This window comes from Pangasianodon hypophthalmus, chromosome 5 (genome assembly GCF_027358585.1).
Source record: "Pangasianodon hypophthalmus isolate fPanHyp1 chromosome 5, fPanHyp1.pri, whole genome shotgun sequence".
Classification (NCBI taxonomy): domain Eukaryota; kingdom Metazoa; phylum Chordata; class Actinopteri; order Siluriformes; family Pangasiidae; genus Pangasianodon; species Pangasianodon hypophthalmus.
In genome coordinates, this window is record NC_069714.1 from 2,153,553 (window position 1) to 2,177,601 (window position 24,049).

Sequence of the window (24,049 nt, forward strand, 5' to 3'; positions counted from 1 at the left end):
GCATGCTTAAAATTTCATGACAGTCTGCACACACATCAGAGCTGGTGACCGTTAGGCGTAAGCAAAATCTAAGACATGGGCGTGGAAGGGGGCTCTGGAGCGCCCCCTTTTGACTAAAGTGGTTGGGTCAATTTCACCTACAGTCACCAAACTCAGTACATATATTGTTCTCATCAAGCCAGACAACTTTCAAAATGACAGTCATTAGCTCCGCCCAACAGGAAGTAGGTCATATTGGATTTAACGTGGATTTTTTTTGAAAATTGCAGGCTCTGAACTTTTAAATACTCTTCCTAGGGGGTTCATGCGATTGTCACCAAACATGGTCAACATTACACCAAGACATTGATGATGCTAAATTGCAAAGGGATTTTTGATACTTCGAGCAGTTTCGACATGGCAAGGCAATAAATTTATGGCAAAAAAAAACAAACAGGAAGTGTCTCATATCTTCTGCATGCATTGAGTGATTTAGATCAAACTTGGGCAGTATGTTTGGTCACAGGGGCTGAGCACATGGATGTGACTATTGTGAGTCACGGTCATAGCGCCACCAACTGGCAGCAGGAACTGTGTGACTTAAAACAAGCTTTTAAATAGTCTTCTTATATTTACCCGAACTGCTTCAAACTCGGTCAGAGTAATGTCGAGACATGGCTGATGTAAAAGTGCGAAATGATTCTTGATATCTTCAATAGTTTTGCTGTGGTTTTAACATGTCAAACTTATTACTCTTTTCGGGTGTTTTTGAGGCTCTTAGTATGCTTAAAATTTTATGAAAGTCAGCACACACGTCAGAGTTGTAGGCCGTTAGGCTCTGAAGTGCCCCCTTGTGACTAAAGTGGTGGGGTCAGTTTTACCTACAGTCACCAAACTCTGTATGTATATTGCTCTCATCAAGCTGGACAACTTTCAAAATGAAAGTCATTAGCTCCGCCCAACAGGAAGCAGGTCATTTTGGATTTAATGTGGATTTTTTGAAAAGACATCTACTATATAACTATAATTACACTTAATCTTTGCATAGCTGTTACACTCTAATTCAAATCAAATCAATTCACAAACCAGAGGAAAGGCACATAAACAGAGCTATGTTGCACCCCCTTAAATGCATGTTCCCATTACACATTACTTCACTACAATTAATTAATGGCAAATAAGGATAACGAGATATATCTCTTATCTTCTTCATGCATTATATCACCAGATATGAGCTGTATATTTGGACATGGAAGCTGTTGCAAAGCCTTAGACCTGGGCTTAACCTAACAGATCAGCACAAAACAAGTTACTCGTTGTTTTCATACACCCACTGGGTGGCGTCATCGTTGCTTGCAGCTATATTTAATATTGTAATTTTAAAAAAAGGCTATACATTAAAAGGAAGCATCCCATCCTGCATCGTACCGAACAACAAAGGGATAGGATATTTATATAATTATATTTATATAATAGGGATATTTATCATTATACGTGTGTATGGCCTGGATCAGAACTAGACACCTAGATTTACAGTCTGAATATTTATACTTATATCCAGTTACACTATTTTCTTTTGGATCCGTCAAGGAAACCCATGCAGACACAAGGAGAAACTTATCTCAAACCAAGGACCCTGGAGCAGTGAGTCACCAATACTACCCACTGTATTACTCCCACATTTTGTCCAAAGACACTTGCTATTTTTTTAGTTACAATGTATAAAATAATATTATTATAAGAAAGTAATAATATATACAAATAATAAATACACAGAAATGAAATGGATTATGGTTTAGCCTAAATATGTATTGACTATGTTCATTATTATGTTCATTATGAAGGATGTAAGGTCAGGATAACTCTCCATATAAGGCAGGTGTCTTCACTACTGTTTATCTGATTGCTTCATTTGTTTACTTTCAGACAGAGGTGACCCAAAGCATGTAGGGCACCATTTGTTGTTTCCAGGGAATTTCAATGGCAAACATTTCCATGGCATAGGCCTAGTGCAGAGAGTAGCTTACATACTGAATAAAATCAAGCAACACAGCTGTAGTCATCAGGAGGTGATTGCACATATGTAAAGTCAAACAGATATAGATTTATACTATTATACCATATAAACTATGGGAGTTAAAGAAAATGAATTAATATATTAGGAGAGCATGACAATTAGGACAAGAAAATAGAACAATTTGCAATGACAAACTCATTCAAACACTGTTCATCCTCATTACCCAGTTCCAACTTCTGCCTGTGATTCATCTTTCCACATGGAAACATTTTCCCTTATGAGGCAGTAAAGGAAGAGTTTACTCATCGATTCTGAAAGCGGATTTTAATGATTTCCTGTATATACAAGCAAAGTGCAGCATCAGCACTTTGACTGCAGCATTTTGTATGATGTGACAAACATTAGTAAACTATTAAGCTCTTCAAAACTTTGCTTAGTAAAAAATACTGTCGCAAAACAATATCAATTACAATTAAAATGTCCTTTTTCTTAAAATGCTGGGTTCAGTACTACTGGTTTGTAGGATAATAGTAGGATTACATAATGTAATATGTGCTTCTGTGAAAATGAAAAGCCTGCTAGTTATGACTTTCTTGGGACATTGGTGTGTCTTATATATTGGCATAACGTGCTTTGGAACATTTTTTTCTGGCATGGGAGTTATTATTGGGAACCAATACTAGTCAATTTAAAGTATATAGAATGTATCATTATTTATCATTATTTATGCTGGTACATTTATTACGGAGATTATTGTTTTTGTTGCATTTGATCCCACCTTTCACATGCTGTGTGAACAAGAAATGAGCAGCAGTGTCCCTAGATGATGTCAGTTCGCTTCATGTGCATGAATACAGTGTTAACTTTATAACAAAAATTATTATCAATCATGAAAAAAAACATCAATGTTAAATTTCAATGATTTTAACAACTGAACAACAATTATAACCAATTTTAGACTATGTAATAACAATGGACATCTTGCAAAGGATAACATTACAGAGTGACGCGTATACCTTTGTCTACAATAAACAATGCTATACTTGACCGTGTTTGACAAACGGCACTTTTCCGTAATATCCTGCGGACTTTGGCAGAGCATCTTTTGCATACATATGTATACCAGATGCTTCAGCTGTCTATGACCCCCTGACATCTTTGGAGTTCAAAGTCTTTGTTGGCGGTTCTCTTTGATCATTGTAAGATTTGCAGTATAGTAAATTAACATTTCATTGACATTGACTCAACAGTGAAACCCACTAATCCATCAAGACGTTTAGTGACATACTGAAGTTGTGATCTAGCTTAATCTCTTTTACTGTTAAAAGTGTTTCTAAGGTTACAAACACTGGAGTGTTGTCTTTGAGTTTACTTTAGCAGCATGATGAACTACAGTTCAGGCATGTGTGGATGACAGTGTACATGTTCCAGGTGTGCAGGAGAAAAAACAGTAGTTCAACTGTTCTAATGTTTCTAATGTGAATTTTACATTATTGATGTAAATGAAGATTCATCATTAAAAACAGATGACATGTGAAACATTCATTTATTTTTTCTTTTATTATTTGCTTCTTTTGAACCTGCACATAAAACTCCAGCAAAGTAAATGCCTTTGCTATCACATGAAAACAGATCTAGATTTTGCTTGGTAAAAGCCATCTTTTCCTGCCAACGGCAGATGTTTTTGTTATGTCCAAGCCACCCCCAGCCCCCTTCGGAGAAGAAATACACATGATAAAAACCAACAGCCTGATGTATACTGACTGTAGAATGACAAATTTTACTACATGCACACAGACTTCTTGGTTCATTTTATGTGCTTAAAACATGGCAATCACAGACACGTAACATGTAAAAGAGAGAAACTTCCTCAAGAAGTTTGAAGGAAAAAGTTTAGATAAGGTCTTCAAGTGTTCTGTGAATGCTGGCCAATTGCATTAAACATTAAACTTTATTTCAATACATGCAGCACTGAACATAGTTGTATTCTATTTATTCCTAGTCAGTCGTAAGCTTTGGGGTTAATATTCCATGGTTGCATGTACACCTCATATGTATGACATATGACACACGCATGGTTTGTCTTCTCACTTGTGCACTCTCATTACGCCTTTATAATGCACTTTTAGCATTAAGTAAAAATATGCACAACAGTCTTTTATGCTCCCTGTGGACAACATAGCATGGGATTTAAGGAAAAATTAGTCATTATAATACATGGAGACCATCATGAACTGTCTAGTGATTCATTTTTGACGTGCATGAATTTTCCATGTAAATTTTAAGGAATACTTAAACTGAGTCTTTATGCTAAATACTAATTTCTTATTTATGCTGGCAAATGAAAAGAGCACAGGCTAAATACTGTACATTGAACAACTGCAAAATCAAATCCAACTTTAAGAAACACATGCATAGTGTAAGATCAGCATCTGGGAGAGTCCTGCATGTCACTCAGTCAAAAACAGGAAGAACATACTTAAGACCTTTGAAATCACACAGTTTAGCTGAGAAGATGGAAAAGGGGTGGGAGTGGGGTGTGTGTGTGTGTGTGGGGAGGGGGGGTGTTAAGGGTAGGGGGATCAGTTCTCAAGGAAAGCCACGTAGTCAGTGAGTCTGGCCAGCTGCTGCTCGTTTGGAACCAAAGAGACAGGGGGTGGATCTGGAGAGAAAGAACAGGGAGCATAAGCCTGACATGAGAATATAAATTTTCTAAAACCTCCTCATTCTCTAACAACTTTTACTGCAAAGGAACCTGTGGACATAATGTGACTCAACACACATAGCTGAACTATGTGTAAAATTAACTGTGTTAAAATGTGCAGAAAACAGCAAAGACAAATAAAACTAAACCAGAGGCCAGAGAATAAGGGGGTGAAGTGTGTGAGCAAAACTTTAGGTGGTTACCATAGAGAACAGACAGTTTGTTTTTCTACATGAGAGGGGAGTATAACTGGTACATTACAGATGGATGACTCAGACCTACACAAGGGGCAAAATGGAAAGTTTTCTTTAAACAAAATGAAAGAGTGCCCCCACCTGGTTTCTGTGGTAATACCATCCGGGCATTGGGATCTGCCTGCCATCCGTGACTGATCACACCTGTAGAAAGAGCACAAAGACTGGATTGGTTTCTTACATGAAAATCTCACCTCTTCTGTTATGGCAAGTTGGGAAAGAATATGTCACACCATAACACAACAGCGAACTGAAAGTAGAGCGAGCGAGTGAGAGAGAGAGAGAGAGAGAGAGAGAGAAAGAACAGGAAGTGAGGAACTGATGAGCTTGTAGTTTATTACTGTTTACCTTTAATTCAGAGTCAGTTCTTAACTAACGTTTTGAGCTAAAATTAACATTAAAGCATATGAAGTTCAGCAAGATTAGTTTGTCTACTTTTGGTCTGGGTTTTGTTGTCTTAGTTTGTGTGGTATGTTTAGGATGCTGTAACATGCATGTTTGCTTTAGCTGACTTTATGTTATGGGATCGATTTATGATGAATATGTTGTTGTAAAACAAATTGCAGCTAATTTGATCAGTGCAGACCCGCATCTCTCAGGCACTGATATCTGGCCCCTCCCCATATGGCAGACATGTTGATGTACATCGAAGCAGCTAATGAGGCATCTACTGTTTTCTTGTATCTATAGCTGCTAGAAAGATCTTTTTAAAAAAAATGCCTTTATAGAACTTTGTGAAAACCTGTTTATGCTTTTTCATTCTATGTGTTTTTTCTGACTAATAATAAAAAAAAAGATGCCTGTTTTAGAATAAGGCAATAACAAAATGAGGAAGAATAGAAGGAGTCTGAATATTTTCTGAATTCTGTATCCAATGTTCTGCCGTTACTGTCTCAGATTTCATGGGTTCCGCCAACAGTCACCAGTCACAAGACCACTTTTTGGGATTTATTTGTAATTTGTGACCAAGATCATGCAAGAGCCAAAACACATTGTCCCACAATGTCTCAAGCAAGAACACACAGTACATGGGATGATGGAACATTATTGTGGGGTTAATAAAATAAATGGGATTGTTATAAGGATGAGTGTGGGTTGGAGCTCATTGAAACATAAGTCTAAATCTGCTAATCTCTTTTCTTTTTCTTTTTTTCTTCTTCTTCAAATGAGTAATTTGTTCACTTTGAATACAAATTAGGTCAGATATGTATATATTTAGTCATATATAGTCAAGTACAATTAGTATAGTCCAGTTGTGGCTTGTAAATGTCTTATTTCATAAAGATGTTTAAACATTATATAGTTCATCATTTAACAATTTTATATACTCTGTAAGTAGCTAATGAAACACTTATATACTGAGCATCTAAATGAATGTGCTTTTTGATTTTAAATTGTATCTTACCCTTTACAGCTTCTTCCACAGAATATCCCACAAAGGAGGCAAAGTCCTCTGCACTGATTGAGGTGTATGCTTGGGCTACAAGGCCATATGCCCTCCTGCGGGTAGACTCTAGTTGGGGATAAAACGCAAAACCAGATGACTTTAATGATCAAACATGAAGTACAAGGTATGAATCTGTTTGTAAATATTCTGAACCATATTCATTAACCAATAAAGTTCTTTTCAAAAATTTCTGCCCAGTGTGAGTCTACTTTTATTTTAAATATTCAGGAATTAAATAGCACTGTTACTCAGTGTTCATTTAAAACATTTAGTAAAACACGAAAGATACAAAAAAAAAAAAAATAGGCACTACATTTCAATCTTTCAATGAAGCAATTATGACTGAGCGAGACGCTTTAATGGGTACTTCACTTTACCAGGTACTTTACTTTATCAGGTTTCTCTTTCTCCTTGTTGGTTTATGTTAGGTAACTGTCACTCTACTCATTTTTCTTCTCTCTCTCCCTCCAAGACCCCACCCTAGTCTTCCTGGGCCTAACCTCGAACTTTATTATCATCACAGCAAATGTGGTTGCTTCAATTCACAAAATGGATTAATTAAAAAAATAAATAATAAATAATGGCACATGTACAATCTATATGTAACACATATGCTAAGTTTGCTTTGCTTGTTGCAGCTATTTGGATCTATACAACAAGAGAAAACACTGAACTTTTGTCTTGCTTTGTGTCTCAGGTCAGTTCAGTGATGATTTTTTAAAACCTGCTGCCTGCTGATTATTTCAGCTTAAGTAACACAGTGTTAGCAAAACATGACTCAAAGAATCTGGTTGCTTAATATCCCTCTTTAACTTGCAGTATGAGTTGGTGAAGAATCAGAGGGCAGAAATAGAAGCTCAGTTCATCTGTCCTACACTGACAAACTATTCCAAAGCCTCCTAAAAATAGGCCAAGCTGTCTTTCATAAGCAAAGAAAGCTCAAAAACAAACCTGAATTTGAAGACAGAAAAGAACATTGCTAACTTGTTTTCTTTATCTATACACTTCTTAAAAATGCATCTAGATCTCAATTTAATGCTTTATTAAAGATTTCATTGTAATGCAGCAAAATAACCACAGTAATCACAAAAATTGACTTATACAATCTTATACACTTATACAATCTTATTTTACATTATGTTCTGTTTCATTTCATATCCACGTAAATGAATAGTATGATCATGTTTTCCATTCATTTCAGTATACTATCAGCATGATTCACAGACAGACAAATATATAAACTATCATTATAAAAGTATAAAATGGCACTAAATCAGTTTTCTCTCACAACGTTGCTTTGTAGTTTTCAGTAGTCTGTAGTGTTCAAATGGCTTAGCAGCATACCCTGTAAAACTATTTACAATCTGTTAACATATATTATTTAGCAACATTTTTGACATTGTCCTTCACTTCTCCTTCATGGACACTAACTCTCCAACCAGGACGTGTCCAGTTCACTCCTCTTCTTCTTCCTCTGCATCTTCATATTCTTCATCCTCGTCTGCTCCAAAGTCTATCTTGGACAACAATGTCTCAATATGGTCTGTGAAAAGAGTAAAATGGTCCATCCTTTCAAATCCAGGTTCAGGTCTTTCCTCAGCCAGGGAACTCTTGGCTGCATCCTTTGTCTGTGCAATGAGACCCTTGGAGGACTGCAGGAACTCTGCAGCACTGCTTTGTTCAAGGGCCTGAACTGCTGTATCAGTGAGTTCTGTGCCTGCTTGTAGGCGGTCTCCATAACGTCTAGCTAGCTTTCGTAAGGCTGCTACCTTCTCATCCTGCTCTTTGCTAATACGCTCCAAGAGGGCATTCTTTCGTTCCTCTAGAGCTACATATAGACCATCAAATCGCTCTCCTAGCCTTTGCTTAGCATGTTGGGCATTTTCCTGAACAGCTTTGCAAGCTTCCTCCATCTGGTTTAACAGGGCCTGCAGCCTTGCATTGCCTGCAACCAGAGCATCGATGGCGTTGCTCATCTCTCCCTTTTGGGCCTGGTAAACGCTAGCAAGGGGGGAAACTTCACAGTCCTTGTGCTCTCCAAACACTTTACACATCGAGCAAGTGGGAACCTGGTGGGTCACACAGTAGATGTTGATCTTTTCATCCTTGTGCTCCTCACACAGTGGTTCAGTGGAGACTTTAGGTTTTACAGGCACTGCTGTGGTTCCACCACCTTCTTGCTGCTGTTTGTAAAGGTCAATAATGTTCTCTACTAGAAGATTCCTTTGAAGTCCATGTACACCATGACGATCAAGAACCACCTCAAAACGACATGTTGGACACCTGAACACCCCGCCTGAAAATCTGTAAGGGTTTCGAGAGTCGTAAAGGTCACTAGCACATCCACGGCACAAGTTATGTTGACAGGGAAGGATCACTACAGGCTTGGTGAACAGATCAAGACAGATTGGACAACTAAGTTGTTTTTCCAGACTCTCCATGGAGCCAGGTGCCCCCATCAGGGAGCCAGTCCTCTGGATTTCCATTTTAACTACTGCTGGTGTCTAATGCAGGCTGCAATGTCTGTCGTAATTATGGCAACACAGCCAGCACAAGCATGTCCCATCAGCTGTCAGTCCTGCGGAAGCACAGCGGCCAAAGCTTTTATACCATCCTCTTGTTGCTGGTGACACTCAATTCCACCAACCAATCAGGGCACACAGCTTGTTTTTAAGTCTCTTTTTGGAGAAGCAACACCCCCAACCTCCCATCAGCCTCCATATGTCACATGTCTCTAAGAGGCCAGGACACAACTCTTTGGCCTTTCCAGTGACAAATTCCCTATGATTAAATACTTGAGCAGTGATAAACAAGGCCAATTTGTTGAGCCATGGACCCAAGTCTGTCATATAGTTATTATATTAGCCGTTACACATGACCTTTTAACTGTTTACTAAAATTTACATTTAAAAAAAAAAAATCATTAAATGCCGAACAAAAGCTATTCATTTTGAACAAAAGCTATTCATTTTGAATGCAATGGAAGATGTTTTGACTAGATATTTAATGCATTAACTAGATCTTTACTATAAAGGGAAAAAAGTATGAATTATGACCATCTATCAAATTTCCCTGAATGGTATAAATTATCATTTTAAAATATACTGCAAAACAGTATATACAATGGCACGTCCTCAACCTCACATTACACTAATGTCAAACTGACCAATGTCCAAATGGTTCATGAACAAACAAACATTTTAATGTCTAGATATACATAGGGAGCACACTGCTACATGAGCAAAGGACTATTTTTAACTTCTTGCCAGGGTGAATCATGTGCTCGCACATGGGGATCAAGTGAATAGTGTGTGCAAGTGATTCCTTCACTTAGCTCAGAAATAAGTTTCGGAGAAATGTTTTGCTCTTCTACCAAAATGTGTAACATTTTCTTCCCCTTTAAAACGCATAAGTGTTTGTCTACCTAATTTGTCAGGAAACCTAGACTTCAGAAAGCCTGCATGCATTATAACAAAAGCAAGAAACTGAATCAAGAAGAAAGTCTTGAAATGAGAAATAACCTCACACACTTCATAATGCTGTTCAAGGGTCTCCATATAAATCTTTTGGTTGTGAAATAACTGTAAGGTGCAGAAGGACTGAACTCTGTAAAGAGCAGAAGGACTGAAAGGTTTTAATGGCTCCAGGAATTCAGAACTTTTATGTCATCACTGATGGGTAAGAGATATCCACATAAAAATCCCAAAGTTCAGCACAAGCACAACAAATTAAAACAAATCCCAAATATAGGAGCTGCAAAACACATGCCCCAAAGCCTTGAACTGGATTCACAACACCCTCTGCTGTTGTAAACTGCTACGTTCAAGACAGTTCGGGTAACATGACTCAGCCATATTCCCCAAGACAATACAAGCTTTGTACTCACACTTAGGCTTATCTTTCAGTAAACAGTCATGGTTATTTTGAGACTTTGTGATTGCTGAGGAATGCACTGAAAATCATCAAGAGGAAGCAGGAAATTAAATATAAGGAACACATTTAGAGTTATTTTTGAGCTAACTGGATAAGCTTTGATAAACCACAAAACTATTATTATTATTATTATTATAGTGCTAATTGTCATAGAAGTTGACGACTTTATGCATACGTGACTATTACTATTATGCATACGTAAACTATTATTATTATTATTATTATAGTGCTGATTGTCATAGAAGTTGACGACTTTATGCATATGTGACTATTACCATTATGCATACGTAAACTATTATTATTATTATTATAGTGCTGATTGTCATAGAAGTTGATGACTTTATGCATACGTGACTATTTGCCAATTCGTTACTACAACATAATATATACTCAACGTCCATTTTATTAGGAACTGCACTTTCATGCAGTTATCTAATCAGCCAATTATATGGCATATTCACATCAAACATCAAACTGGGGGAAAAGTGTGATCTCTATGACTATGATCGTGGCATGAATGTTGTTACCAGATAGGCTGGTTTGAGTATTTCAGTAACTGCTGATCTTCTGGGATTTTCACACACAACAGTTTGTTGAGTTTACCCCCAAACATACCCCAAAAATATACAGCCCACTAGTACACTGGTCTCCTGAGTCGTCCATTCTCTCAACCCCACTGGGGTGCTTCATACTGCTATTTCGTTGCCATATATGGCTGTTATGTGGTACAACTCTCAATGCTTCTTTCTCATCTTGTCTGTTTGAGTCCTGTTGAGTTTTCCTAGATTCTTTCATCTCTGGTTCGTTCATTCAAAATACAGATTTCTGTAAACCTGCTTTGTGACAATGTTCGGCAGAGAACTACAATAAGTACCTTCTGTGAAGGTTGAGAACATGTATGATGTATACTTGAGATGACTGACAGTGGTATTAGGATTTGTGTTGTATCTCATAATATGAGTTTATTTTAGCCTATTGAGCAGTTCTTTAAACAAACATGAACAGCCTATGTTGTGTGACTGCAGAGCAACAAAATAGCTTTCTCGAGCTGGCCAGCTAACTGTGATGAGTGATATACATTTTCCTCCTCAAAAATGATCTGTATAGTCAGTGTTATAGCTTTAACAAGCTAATATGTCTGTATGTCGATTGATCTAAAGCAAATACTTATATATAGTATAAGTCATTTAAAGATAAGAAGTGCTACTTTGTTTACTGCTGATGCTGTGTGCTGCCATGTTGATTACACATCACTTGTTGAACACTTGCTGAAGTGAGTTGAGGAGACCATCCCAAGTTTCTGAGTAGGAATTCCGAGGGGCAATTTTATTTGGGTTTTCCTGGTTGGAAGTCGGGAATTAGGAATTATGACCTATAGTCAAATGCATCATTAGTTACAAGTGATACCTTGTTGTTAACCAACTTGTTATGTTTATTTACAGCCCTGACTTCAGTTTGGTGAGCATTCCTGACCTAGTTACAGGTCATTAATAATAATAATAATAATAATAATAATAATAATGATATGACTAAATGTTAATGCTAGGGACTAGCAGCTACAGCCACGACACGGGTTAAGTCTGTCTGGTCACAGCCCTTCAAGTTAAGCAATTAAAAGGCAATGCCATGAAATACTGACAAGTTTTGACCCACTGAAAATCTGATAAAGTAAATAACTGAAATAAGTCTGTCTCTTTGCGATTATTTTTTAATTTACCTCTTACGAAATTTAAAGATGAACTAACTGACTTAACACTGAAAACGTATGGTAATATGAAATGTGTGGTGTGGAAAAACTGAATATCTTTAGCCTATTTTGACTTCAAATGTATATGCAAAAACAAATATGTGCAAAAATGTTACTTAAGAAAATATGAATGCCGAGTTGTATACACAACATGAAGTAATACTACAGCACCGTACATTACTATGCATACATATACTATACAGCACACCATAGCATAGCACAAATCATGACTGTTGGTGTCTGCCTCCTGGTAATTACCCTGCATGCACATATGTGAATGTATGTGGTAGCTTCAGTGAAACCACTGAAATCCTTTCCAGGCACTGAACGCTTTCAACAGACATTTGGATAGGTTAACAAGTAATACAGTAAATATGCTGCCTTAGTGTCGCATTAACCTGTTGATTTGGTTCTAAATGTTTGTCGTGAAACTGTTTACTATAATAATAATAATAATTGTGTGGAAATATAAGGAAATGTAGCCTTAGGAAACTGAACTTGGTACTTATCACTAATAATATCTATTCTCAACCTGAGGCAGTTAAAGAATGATTCAAATATAAACATACAGTCAGGTCCGTAAGTATTTGGACAGTGACACAATTTTCATAATTTGGCCTCTGTACACCACCACAATGGATTTGAAATGAAGCAACCAAGATGTGATTGAAGTGTAGACTTTCAGCTTTAATTCAAGGGGTTTAACAAACATATTGCATTAATTGCATTTTCACAGGCTCAAAAGTAATTGGACAAACTAATGATCATAAATATTAGGTTTATTTTTAATATTTGGATGCAAATCCAGTCAATGACTGCCTCAAGTCTGGAACCCATGGACATCACCAAATGCTGAGTTTCCTCCCCTGAGATGCTTTGCCAGGCCTTTACTGCAGCCGCCTTCATTTGCTGCAAGTTTGTGGGTTTTTCTGCCTTCAGTTTTGTCTTCAGGAAGTGAAAAGCATGCTTATATTAAACCCTTTGAATTAAAGCTGAAAGTCTACATTTCATTCACATCTTGATTGCTTCATTTCAAATCCACTGTGGTGGTGTACAGAGGCAAAATTACGAAAATTGTGTAACTGTCCAAATACTTATGGACCTGACTGTAAATCTGTACGTCAGTAAGTTGGATATCTCTGACATTGTTATTTTATACTGCAGGATTTTCTAATAAACTGAAGAACATTAGCTAAAAGTCATAGCAAACCACAGGAAATGTTCCTTAACTCCTTTAATAAAAGAATTATAATGTAAGCATTTTAATGCTTTAGTCTTGAGACCTGTTATGCTATTTTCCTTCATTGCTGACTCACAAAATGTAGTCACAATTAGATAAAGAAGCTGCTGGTAAAACGTACCGAGTACTATTTTCATTATCATAAACCAAACACAAGAATAAAGGTCAATACAAACGAAACTTTTTCAGTGGTGCTTCTCATTTAGTCCATGGAGTACATTTTATATTAATCAACATACCAACCAGCATAAGGAACCAGAATTAACAAATATGTTAACATGTTTGTCCACCGTAAAGCTGTCTAATGTCACATTTCTAAGTAAATTGTGTTGTCTTTACAGTCCTTCGCATTCTGCTGGCACTATTTGGCACTACACTGCTGTACAAAAAGGGCATTTTGATTGGTATAAACAAATCACACAAACATCTATAGATTGTTCATTTGTATTGCTTATTAGTATTTGGTGTATAGTGTCAAATTCCTCATAATCAACATACTCCGAATGCACATTGTCACAATGACAAAGCTTGACAAAGTACCTCTGAGAGACTCCATTACAGGAAGAATTGGTTCAGACCACTGATGGGCAGCAATTGCACTGTAGATGCCTGGGAAATCTCGCTGCCAGATACACTGTCCTACTGCCCAAATAGCTGCCAGTTCTGGGTTTGCCTGTGCAAATACATTCCATTAGATTTTAGGCTTTTGTTATTTAAATAACATTTTGTGTACATCATTTTAATGATTCTGTTCATCTCAGACTTCTAGTTTTTTTTTTAATGCAATTCAGATTTATTACAATATTGCCCAAGCTTCTGAAATTCAAATTTTTATCTCATTTCATTTCATATATGGATCAAAGGGTATACCACGCTACTACCACTTAGTAGACATGTGCTGAATACAGTTCTGAAACACAATAACTGCCTAATATTCTATAATGTCATTTTTGTTTGTTTGTACATGCCACCATATTAAATTTTTTTTAAATTATAAACAACAGTTATGTTTTCTATGGCACTAAATACAAAGACTAAAACATATGGTCATGTTCATGTAGAGGTCAGCGACAATGGATTACATGTTTAAAGAATAACGCAAAACATAACAGGACATTTTATAACAAATTGTGATCACATCAAATTAAGGGCTTTTCACTTTATCACTTCCAATGTTAATCACTGCATCAATGTGGCGCTGTAATAAATTACACACCAAATCAACAATTTTATCATCTGGGACAAAAAAAAAAAAAAAAAAAAAAAAAACAGCATACCACAAACATGATAAAGTTGTATACGGATAAACTCAGCTGCAGTGAAAAGTGAAGCCAACATGTTTTACCCCATCCACATCTACATAAATTAACAGAGCCAGTGACAAACTGTCACGTCAATAACACATCTAATAAGTTTGTTCATAAGTTGTGTCCTGTCAGACGGTATCTTTCACCTCTTTTCAATTTTACACCAGTTAGAATTTCTCCCAATATGTTTTCTTTAGGATAGATGTGTTTTATACAAGTTATTGGATGATATTTATCACAGCATGGTTGAGGGGATGATAGGTGGATCGAGTTGAATGACATTGTGGACAGTCACTTTTACAGATTTAAATACAGGCCACAACTCAGTAAGCTTCTCAATCATATGACAGTAAATATAAAACACTGAGCTATGAGTAACCTCTAGCTTGTAGGTATAGTCTGCCTTATACCGAAGAGTATAAATAAATAAATAATAATATAAATAAATGTGTAAAGAAATACCTAAATAAATTCAGGCATACGTGAAGAAATAAAAAATGTAACTTAATATAAATAAATGATTTTGGTCTCACATTAATTCATTCACCATTTAATTAATTTATATTCCCCCCCACCCCCGATTTATTCATTAATTCATTTATAACCAATTTAACAAGGAGCTGATACTCTCATCAGGACAACTATTTGAGTATTACCGTTTTGATTGCTTGTGGAATCCGCTTCCAAAGATATCTGGCATTGTTCCTGTGGAGTTGTAATAATAATAATAATATTATTAATAATAATAATAATAATAATAATAACAATAATAACAATGATCAAGCACTCACATATCATTGTGCAGTAGGTAGAGGGCCAGTAACTGGGAATAAACTTGTGGAGTTGCAATGCCACCTGGAGCCTATAACAGATAGTAGCAGATTTTATGCAATATCACATTTCAGGAAATATTCTGGACAGTGATGTGGGAAAAACTAAACCTACTTTTATATATTGTTTAGGCAATTTAAACGAAAAATACATGGCATGGTGTCTTCAGAGCACCATGCTGTATAATTATCAGTGTCAATGCAAATAAAACAATCAAACAACAAGTAACTTTTAATACTGAAGCTTTAATTAAAGTCAAACGAAGCTAATTTGCAATTCACAAATAGGAGTGTAATGAAATCCTGTCTGCACAACCCATAGAGTTAAAATACATAGAGAGGATGCTAGCCACATTCTTTCATGGAGAGTCTGTGAGGTCATCTGCACAAAAACTGACACACATTATATATTATACGGTCACATGCCCACATTACAACGGTTAAAATCTCTTCAGTCGCTTCACCATCCCTGCGCCTCTGCTTGAGAAAGATTCCATGGAAATCAGACATTTTAGCTGACTTTGGAGCTCTATTTCCAGTTAAAATGACACCTCTAACAGCACTGTTATGGAGCTCATTATGTTTCAGTCGATCATTTTCCCCAGGTCAGACACATTGTTTACTCAAACAAATTTTTTTGGAGAATTTATTTATTTATTTATTTATTTATTTTTAAGATATGGTGAATCTGTTCTACATTTTGTTTACAACATTAAACCTTTGTTCATACCAACGATTATTTAGTTTTATATAAACAGAAATGGCCATTCTTTTGCAGTGTTTCTGATTCAGAAATAAAAAACGAGTACTTTTTAAATATTTCTTCATTCAAATTTTTGTTCAAAATATTCTGAGAATCGAACTGAATTGAATAATGAAGCCAGTATCGTGACTTGAATCAAATCGTTCCTGAGGTGTATCGTTACAACCCCAACAAATCAAGGATTGCAAGACAATTACAGTCAATTACAATTACAGAGAGTAAAGTCACACACTGTAAATGTAGTTCATTTGTACAGGCTAACTGCAGACCTGTGTAACTGGACTAAGCTCAGAGCTAAGCTATGTGACTAGAAACCACACAGCAGTCTTCTATCCGCTCAATTTTACCTCCAGCTCCTGAGTTTCACACTGCTCCAGAAGCTTCTCGTAATGTTCCCCAAGCATGACTGCCACTGGCATCTTCAACAAACTTCACATAAAACACAATGTAAGGTTTAGGCTAACCGGTAAGGATGAAGCGAAATACTAAAGGATGTTTTTTTTTCTTCTTTGTTTTGCAAACACAATCTTTCCGCGAACATCGCCACCTATTGAACCAAACCACTTGGACAGTAATTGGACTTCTTCTTCCACTTCTTTGAGTTTGTCCCCTCCCTAATGCTGGCTCATTACCGCCATCAGCTGGGCTGGAGTGTGGAGTAACTACAGTTAACTACAGTTATAACCAATGTGTTAGTTAGTTAGTTAGGTAGGTAGGTAGGTAGTTAGTGTCGTTCATTCATGTTCAGTAACTGATTTATCCTGGTCAGTGTCACGGTGGATCCGGGATCAATGGGTACAAGGCGGGAACAGTCATTATAATAAATGATTTAATAAAAGACTTAGTAATTATGGTGGAAGATCAGTGTCTTGGCTTGTTGAATGGGTGGTGATTATATGTGAAGATGAAAAGCAGCAAGTTACGAAAAGACAACTTTATCCAGTGGTATAATATGTAAATGAATATGAAATAGTAAGTATGTAGAAAGGTTAAGCTGCATTTAGAAAAATTAACAAAACCTGCCATTCACTAGAGAAACTGTCCTCTCCTCTGCCATGCTGAAAGTTTAGGACTCTTCCCAAATCAAAAATTATCTCCGAGTTTCCCAGTCGTAATTACGAGTTGAGGGGTCATTCGAGTGCAACTTCGAGTTGGAAACTTGTATTTAAGATAATTCCGATAGCACGTGAACGCAGCATAATTTTCAAAGATGGGAAGAGTCCCAAACTTTCAGCATGCTGGAGGAGAGGACAGTTTCTGTAATGAATGTCAGGTTTTGTTCATTTTTCTAAATGCAGCTCTAATTGTTAGCACTTGCCATTTTCGTTATATTAATTACTATATCTGCAACCATTCTATGCATGTTGGGTTTCTGTGTGTAGAGTATCGTGACTCTGTGTTTAGCTGCTGCTGAGCAGGGCGATGGGAAAGAGGTGGGGGGGTGCCCCCTGCTGGGCAAACAATTCATCTCTCCATAATAACATTGGTAAAGAGATACTAAATCCCCGTATACAACTGCCACAACAAAATTATAACATTTAAACCTAGGGGCTTTTGAAATATTTACGAATTGGGAAGTCGTAATTACGACATCAGGTGCATGGCCACTTTGGTCGGAGCAAGATGGCAGTGTACCTTCTCTTAATTAACTACAAAAAAATACAGCAAAATGTTTTAACTCTACTTCTAGAAAATGAAGAACAAAGAAGGCACATCAGGTGTGTTTTGCTTGTTTATGTTTTTAATCATTTATGAAGCCTAGTGTAAACTTTATCATTACATATTATATCGTAATTGTGCAATGCTATCGTATTTTGTTTTATTGTAAATATAAAAGCATGACAAAGACATGTCACTGCTAAATACCCATTCAACTACAGACGCTGCATCCTGTAATCCCACCATATTTTCTTACTGACACGCCCCCAACTTGGAAACTTGGAGCTCAAAGAAAATCTTGAGTTTCCCAATCGTAATTATGACTTTGTGGTGGTATTCATGTGCATTCAACTCAAAATACAATCTTTCTGACATGGCTTGAATGCACCATCAGACAGTAGCAGTAGAGCCATTCTCCGGAGCCGATGCACGCTCACAAGAAGTGATATCACGCACGCGGGCGTCATTGGGGTGTTACTAAACATGAGTTTCAAGGATTAGATTAGATTAAATTTATTTTGTGCTAATATTGAGGAATTGGAAAGAGGAATCCATGGATTTCCTGATTTCGCAGAGATTTGTGAGGTCTGTGAAACACACATTTTATCCAATAAGATGTGTGTAATTTCATCAGGTGATTTAGAAGTTGCTAATGATCGCTTATAGATGTGGAATGCAAAAGAGAGCAGAAAGGGTAGAGGAAGCATCAGACTTTTTTTTTTTTTTTTTTAAATAACTACTTCCTTCTGCTAGTTTGTCTCATCTCTTGCTTCACCAATGAAATCTGGCTGATAAACTATCACAAGGTTAGCATAGGCTAATATTTTGGCACATTTAATGCACCTATCAATTAGTTAGCTAACAGCTAGAGTTTATGATATACGTCTTGTTATAGCATATTTAAATGCCACTATTTACTGAAAGAAAGCCCATTAAACGAGTAGCCTAAGTAATCTGGCTTTGCTGTCATGTTTTTGGTCATGGCCGCCATGTGACTGTTTGCTTATATAGCACTTTGCAGTAAGGCAACGGTGCGAAAATAATACTGTGCTTGTGTGTGTGTGTGTGCGTGCGTGTGTATGTGTAAGCCTCTTTAGTACCCATGCTTATTTTCTGCTTTGTTGTGGTGGCTTATGTTCCACTAGTATAGACAGTGGCCGTAGAGCTTCCAGGTTACTAATAAATGTTTATGAAATATTGGGGTAAATACATCCCAAAAATTTTTTGTTGTTTAAAATGGAAATTATTTGCTTTGTAAGAATGAATCATGTAGTCAATATTGAATATTATAATGCATCTGTCCGAGCTAAAATATTGGATATGTTTGTTGTTCTAATTCAGCCCATCTAACTGCTAGAGGTGGAATCTAACACTGGAATATCCTCTCATTCGTGCGCACACGCATGCTGAGATCTGCAATAATGTTAAGTAGTGACAGTGGTGTACTATTTGGTATAAATACCTTCCTGCCATATTACTTGTTTTCCTTTTCCCTTCTCGCCTCCACACACATACTGCATGTAGATTTCGGTGCCAAATCGACTACGGTTTGTTGCTGCAGTTTTTCTGTCCATGAAAGCTGTGAGAGACACCTATTTTCTCTGCTCTACCTTCTCTCCACAGCGGGGCAGTGGCTTGCTAGCTTAGTGGTTTCTAGTTGCTAAATTGGTAGCTTACATGCAAGTCAAGTGAATTTTTATTGCCATTACTCTACATAAATCCATGGAGCAGGACCATGGTGCAACATATAACAATGCAGTTTGCACAGGGGTCTTGCACAATGCTGGTGGCCTTGCAGATGCAGCATTTGTGGTAGGAGGTGTGGGTAGAGGGACCCTGATGATCTACTCAGCTGTTCTCTCAATTATCATAAACATAGTCAATAGGTTATTTGATTATCAAAATAATCATTATTTGCAGCCCTAGCTGAATGCTGAAGTAAAGTCTATGAACAGTATTAGCATTCTCATTTATCAAGCTGAATGCAAACAAATGTATTTGTACATTTTTGCATAAGAAGACTAACTAATGTAAACCTGGATTGATCAATTTTAAATCATACAGTTTAAATCATACAAGAAGTTTCCACATTTTAATATACGGATTATGCTGTCAAATTTAAATCATTTATTGATTTCAATAACACACAAACATTTTATATTTTTAAATGAGCCATTTCATATTGATGGCATTAAAATATTTTTAAAAATATAAAAATAAATAAAGACAGCAGGCCAACCCAAAAATAATTTATGACAAATAAAACTAGTGGTTTAATTGTATAAAAGGAAGATGGGCTGGTCTGTGCAGATGGTAGCCATAAGCCAAGGTGGTGTTAAATGGCAGAATTGACATTACTGTAACAGTTAGCACATGATGCCCTTAGGACGGAATGGGTATTTAGAGAACGGTATTGTTTTTTTTTTGGTTTTTTTTGGATGATGAAATCTAGCTTGTAAGTTGGTTTGCCACTCTACTTTTTTTTAATGCTATGCAACACTTTAGAGCCAGCACTCATTCATCTGACAAAAAGATTCTCTGCAATTCCTGTGCATGTCCAAGTTTTGTCCGTGCTTGGATTTCTTGCTAGTGGCATGTTTCAAAGAGAGATAAGTGACCAACCCCAACCTACAATGAGCTGTATACTCCATAGTGTGCTATGTGCAAAGTGTTCCCAAATAAATCAGAGCATTCTTCCTCCAGCCCTAAACGAAGACCCTAGTGAGGTTGTGGTTACCTCATGTCAGCACCTCATCATTCATTTGTAGAGGGAGAAATTCAGCTATCCATTTAATTTATATAGCAAGCATTATTTTTACCTTTTCACTTTTTGCAGTGCTTGGCATATTTGCTTTAAACTTGGACTATTTATGATGGAAATAATGATATTTAGCATGACGTTGCATTGGCACGTGAGTTGCATTCAAATTTGAGCATCATTTCTTATCCTTAATATAGGACAGGACAGGACTTGCTTGAAGTCTTGAACATAAATCTCCAGAGAGGGACAGTAGATGTCCCTTAAGAGAGCCCATATGGCATGATGCAGTTCTCGTAGTGACTGGAGGTGGTACTAAATACCATCTTGCATTCATCACCCTCTCTGATATGAATGAAGTTGTAGGCACTGTGTAGATCAAGTTTTGTGAATATTTTAGCTAAGTTGTTTCAGGGTGGAAGGGACCACTCCTCTGTGATCTTGACTGTGATCTGGTTGAGCCCTCGATAATTGATACATGGATGAAGTCCCCATCCTTTCTTCTCCACAAATAAGAATCCAGCAGATGCCAAAGAGGTGGAGGAGCAGATGTATCCTTGTTGCAATGCCTCCTGGACATAATCCTCCATTGCTTGCTGTTCAGTTAAAGAGAAGGGGTAAATGCAATTTCGTGGTGGGTTAGTACATGGTAGCAGCTCTATGGTGCAGTCATAGGTTCTGTGAGGGGGTAGACCACTAGCTTTAACCTTATTAAAGACCTCTTGGACATCGTGATATTCTGTGGGAATGTCTATGAGGAACTGGGCTTCGGGAGTCTCCACAGTGGTTGAGGCAATGTGAGGACCATTTAGTGATTTCTTTGTCATACCATGATATTTGAGGGTCATGAAGGTGCATCCAGGGGAATCCGAGGATGATGGGGTGTTTGGCAGTGACAGCAATGAGGAAGGAGATGTATTCTTGGTGGAGAGTGCTGACTTGGAGCAGGAGGGGTTTGGTGCATAATGTGTCAGTTCCATTTCCTATGGGTCCTCCATCAATGGCACGAATTAAAGGATGCTGTAGTGGCTGTGTGGGTACGTTGGTATCGTGGTCCATGAAATTTCCTGCCGCTCTGGAGTTGATCAGCGCTGAGAGAACAGAGACATGATCTGAGTGTTTTATCTGCACATTTAGCATGAAGGATTGGTGATACAGAAACTGAGATGGACTCACCATGGAGGTACATGTGGAGGTGATGGTCCTCTCAGTGGAATTGGGTTGGACTGGGGTTTTCTCATGAGCAGGGCACTGTGCATCAAAATGGAATGACCTCAGTAGAAACATATCTTTTCTTTGTTTTTCACATTCAGCGTGGCTCAGTCGGGTCAAAAACTTGTTGGAAAAGTTCCACAAAGTGGTCGTATAATGACAATAATTCCCCTCTTTGATACCAGATTGCAGTAGCCCACTTGAGGTTTTTTCCCCTGACCAAGCTGAGCAATTGTGCAATCTTTTGTTGGTCTGAGACACCCACTTGGCCAGAGGAGTACATTGAGCATTATAGCAGGAATCTTTTGCACTGGGAAGTTTCACTCGCATATTTGTCAGGACAGGAGATAAGCGAGCTGGGTTTTGCAGCCGGGGGTTTGTTCGGAGATGAAGGCGGTGGAGATAGTGTTGATGAGCACGTTTAACTTGGCGTCCAGCTTGACCAGGTGCTGTTGGTGTTCTCCTACCACCTTTGGTTGGGCTGCCTTGGCGTTACGCCAGTTTGATTCTCCTGCTGCATCCATGGGGATGGCAAAGTAATATGTCATGCGACAGAGATGGATGCAAATGCAGTTTAGAATTCATTAAGAAACAAGTCAAAAATGTGAACCAAAAATCGTAATCAGGAACAGGCAAAATATAAAAAAAAATACAAAGACTAGGAAACAAGATTAGACCAAAAACCAGAATATCAATCACAGAATCAAATGTTTTGGTAAATTCAGGTACGGCATACTGAGCATTACTTCACAATGAGGCAGTGACCAAGGTCTCTTTATAAAGGGTATGGGAGCGACCATGTTTGTAGGCTGCGGTGTGTTCTGGGAAGGGGAGTTCCTGGTGGATTCTGCCGCTGGCATGACACTGTGCCATTCACGCACCGGGTAATTTACAGGTTATTATCATTTATAAATATATGCACATAAATGCAAGAAAATCAGCATTTCTGAAACCTTTGTAAATGCAGCTCAGCAAAAATTTACTCCTAACTTTACTAAAAGATTGATAAACAAGGCCCATTGTCCTTTTTGTCCAAGTGGATTAGTCACAAGTGAATGGAAGAGGATATGGTATCCTCTGCTGACATTAGGACAGTATGTGAACTGAAATGGATCTAGTGTGGTGGGAAGACAGCTCTTTGTGTTTCATGACTAGCCAGTTAAAGCACTTCATGATGATGGGTGTGAGCACTATGGGCTGGTAGTCACTGATGCAGCACACAGATGATTTCATTGGCACATGGTTGATGGTAGTCATTGAATCATACACTTCCTTGCTCAGGAAGATATTGATCAACACATCCCCTAAGCACCTGGCCAGGTATGTTGTCAGGACCATCACCTTTCTAACTTTGGAGTTTTGACATCCTGACATCCACTGTGGAGAGGCAGAATACATGGTTGTCAGCTTGAGAGATAGTGTGCAGTAGTTCATTGTCTTATCATGCCCCTATCACCAATTGATGACAGTATCATGGCATTTGGGAATAGGCTGCAGCAATGCTAAGGTGGGGAAAGAAGGGGGCTTGGCCAGACAAACCAGCAGAAAAAATACCATAAGCCGGTTACAAGTCAGCTATAGCTGCTAGTCAATAGCATTAGTATTTAGTCAGTTTTTTTTTTTAAATTAATTCCTCATTAACAAGGAATGCTTGCAAAACTTAAGTCAGGACTGTAAATAAATGTAACAGGTTATTGGCTGTAACTAAGCTCATTATAAAATTGAAATAAAATTATTCAAACTATGTGTGCATGTGTTCTGGTGAACAACAGAGGAAATAATTATTGAATTCTCATATAATGAAGTAGCTCACATTGTTTCTTAATTTAAACGACAGTTTCCGATAGACATTTAAATTGTCCAACTTGATACAATCGTCAGTCACCCCAAGCCTACTTGGTCAGTGGATGGTGGGTGGATGGTTGTTGATTCATTGTTCTGTGCTCCAAATCATGCATAGAAACCATTTAGTGTGTCTGGGATTGAGGTTATCTCTTGCTGATGAAATATTTATGTAGCACTGACTTCAGATTTATGCCGTTAAAGTGCCTAGCAACAATGAAAAATCAGTCGGGGTGTGCAGTGTGTAGATTGTTGATAGCCCCTTAGAGTTCATTTAGCACTTCCCTTGCATTAGCACTGGGTGGAATGTACATTGTGTGAAATGAGCACTCTCTAGAGAGGTAGTATGGCTGGCAC

At 37.5% G+C, this 24,049-nt stretch overlaps 2 protein-coding genes across 2 annotated transcripts; both read right to left on the bottom strand.

The window, feature by feature from the left end:
- Positions 1-3,537: 3,537 nt before the first annotated feature.
- cops8 (COP9 signalosome subunit 8) lies at positions 3,538-16,787 on the bottom strand. Its single transcript, XM_026919622.3, has 7 exons — positions 16,569-16,787; positions 15,420-15,490; positions 15,285-15,333; positions 13,862-13,994; positions 6,360-6,467; positions 5,036-5,098; positions 3,538-4,658 (listed from the first exon to the last, which is right to left on the bottom strand). The coding sequence occupies exons 1-7, from the start codon at positions 16,638-16,640 to the stop codon at positions 4,579-4,581; spliced, it is 576 nt and encodes a 191-aa protein (XP_026775423.1). The 5' UTR covers positions 16,641-16,787; the 3' UTR covers positions 3,538-4,578.
- Positions 7,429-9,018, bottom strand: trim63b (tripartite motif containing 63b). The gene has a single exon (XM_034304738.2). The coding sequence runs from the start codon at positions 8,885-8,887 to the stop codon at positions 7,856-7,858; it is 1,032 nt and encodes a 343-aa protein (XP_034160629.1). The 5' UTR covers positions 8,888-9,018; the 3' UTR covers positions 7,429-7,855.
- Positions 16,788-24,049: the final 7,262 nt, after the last annotated feature.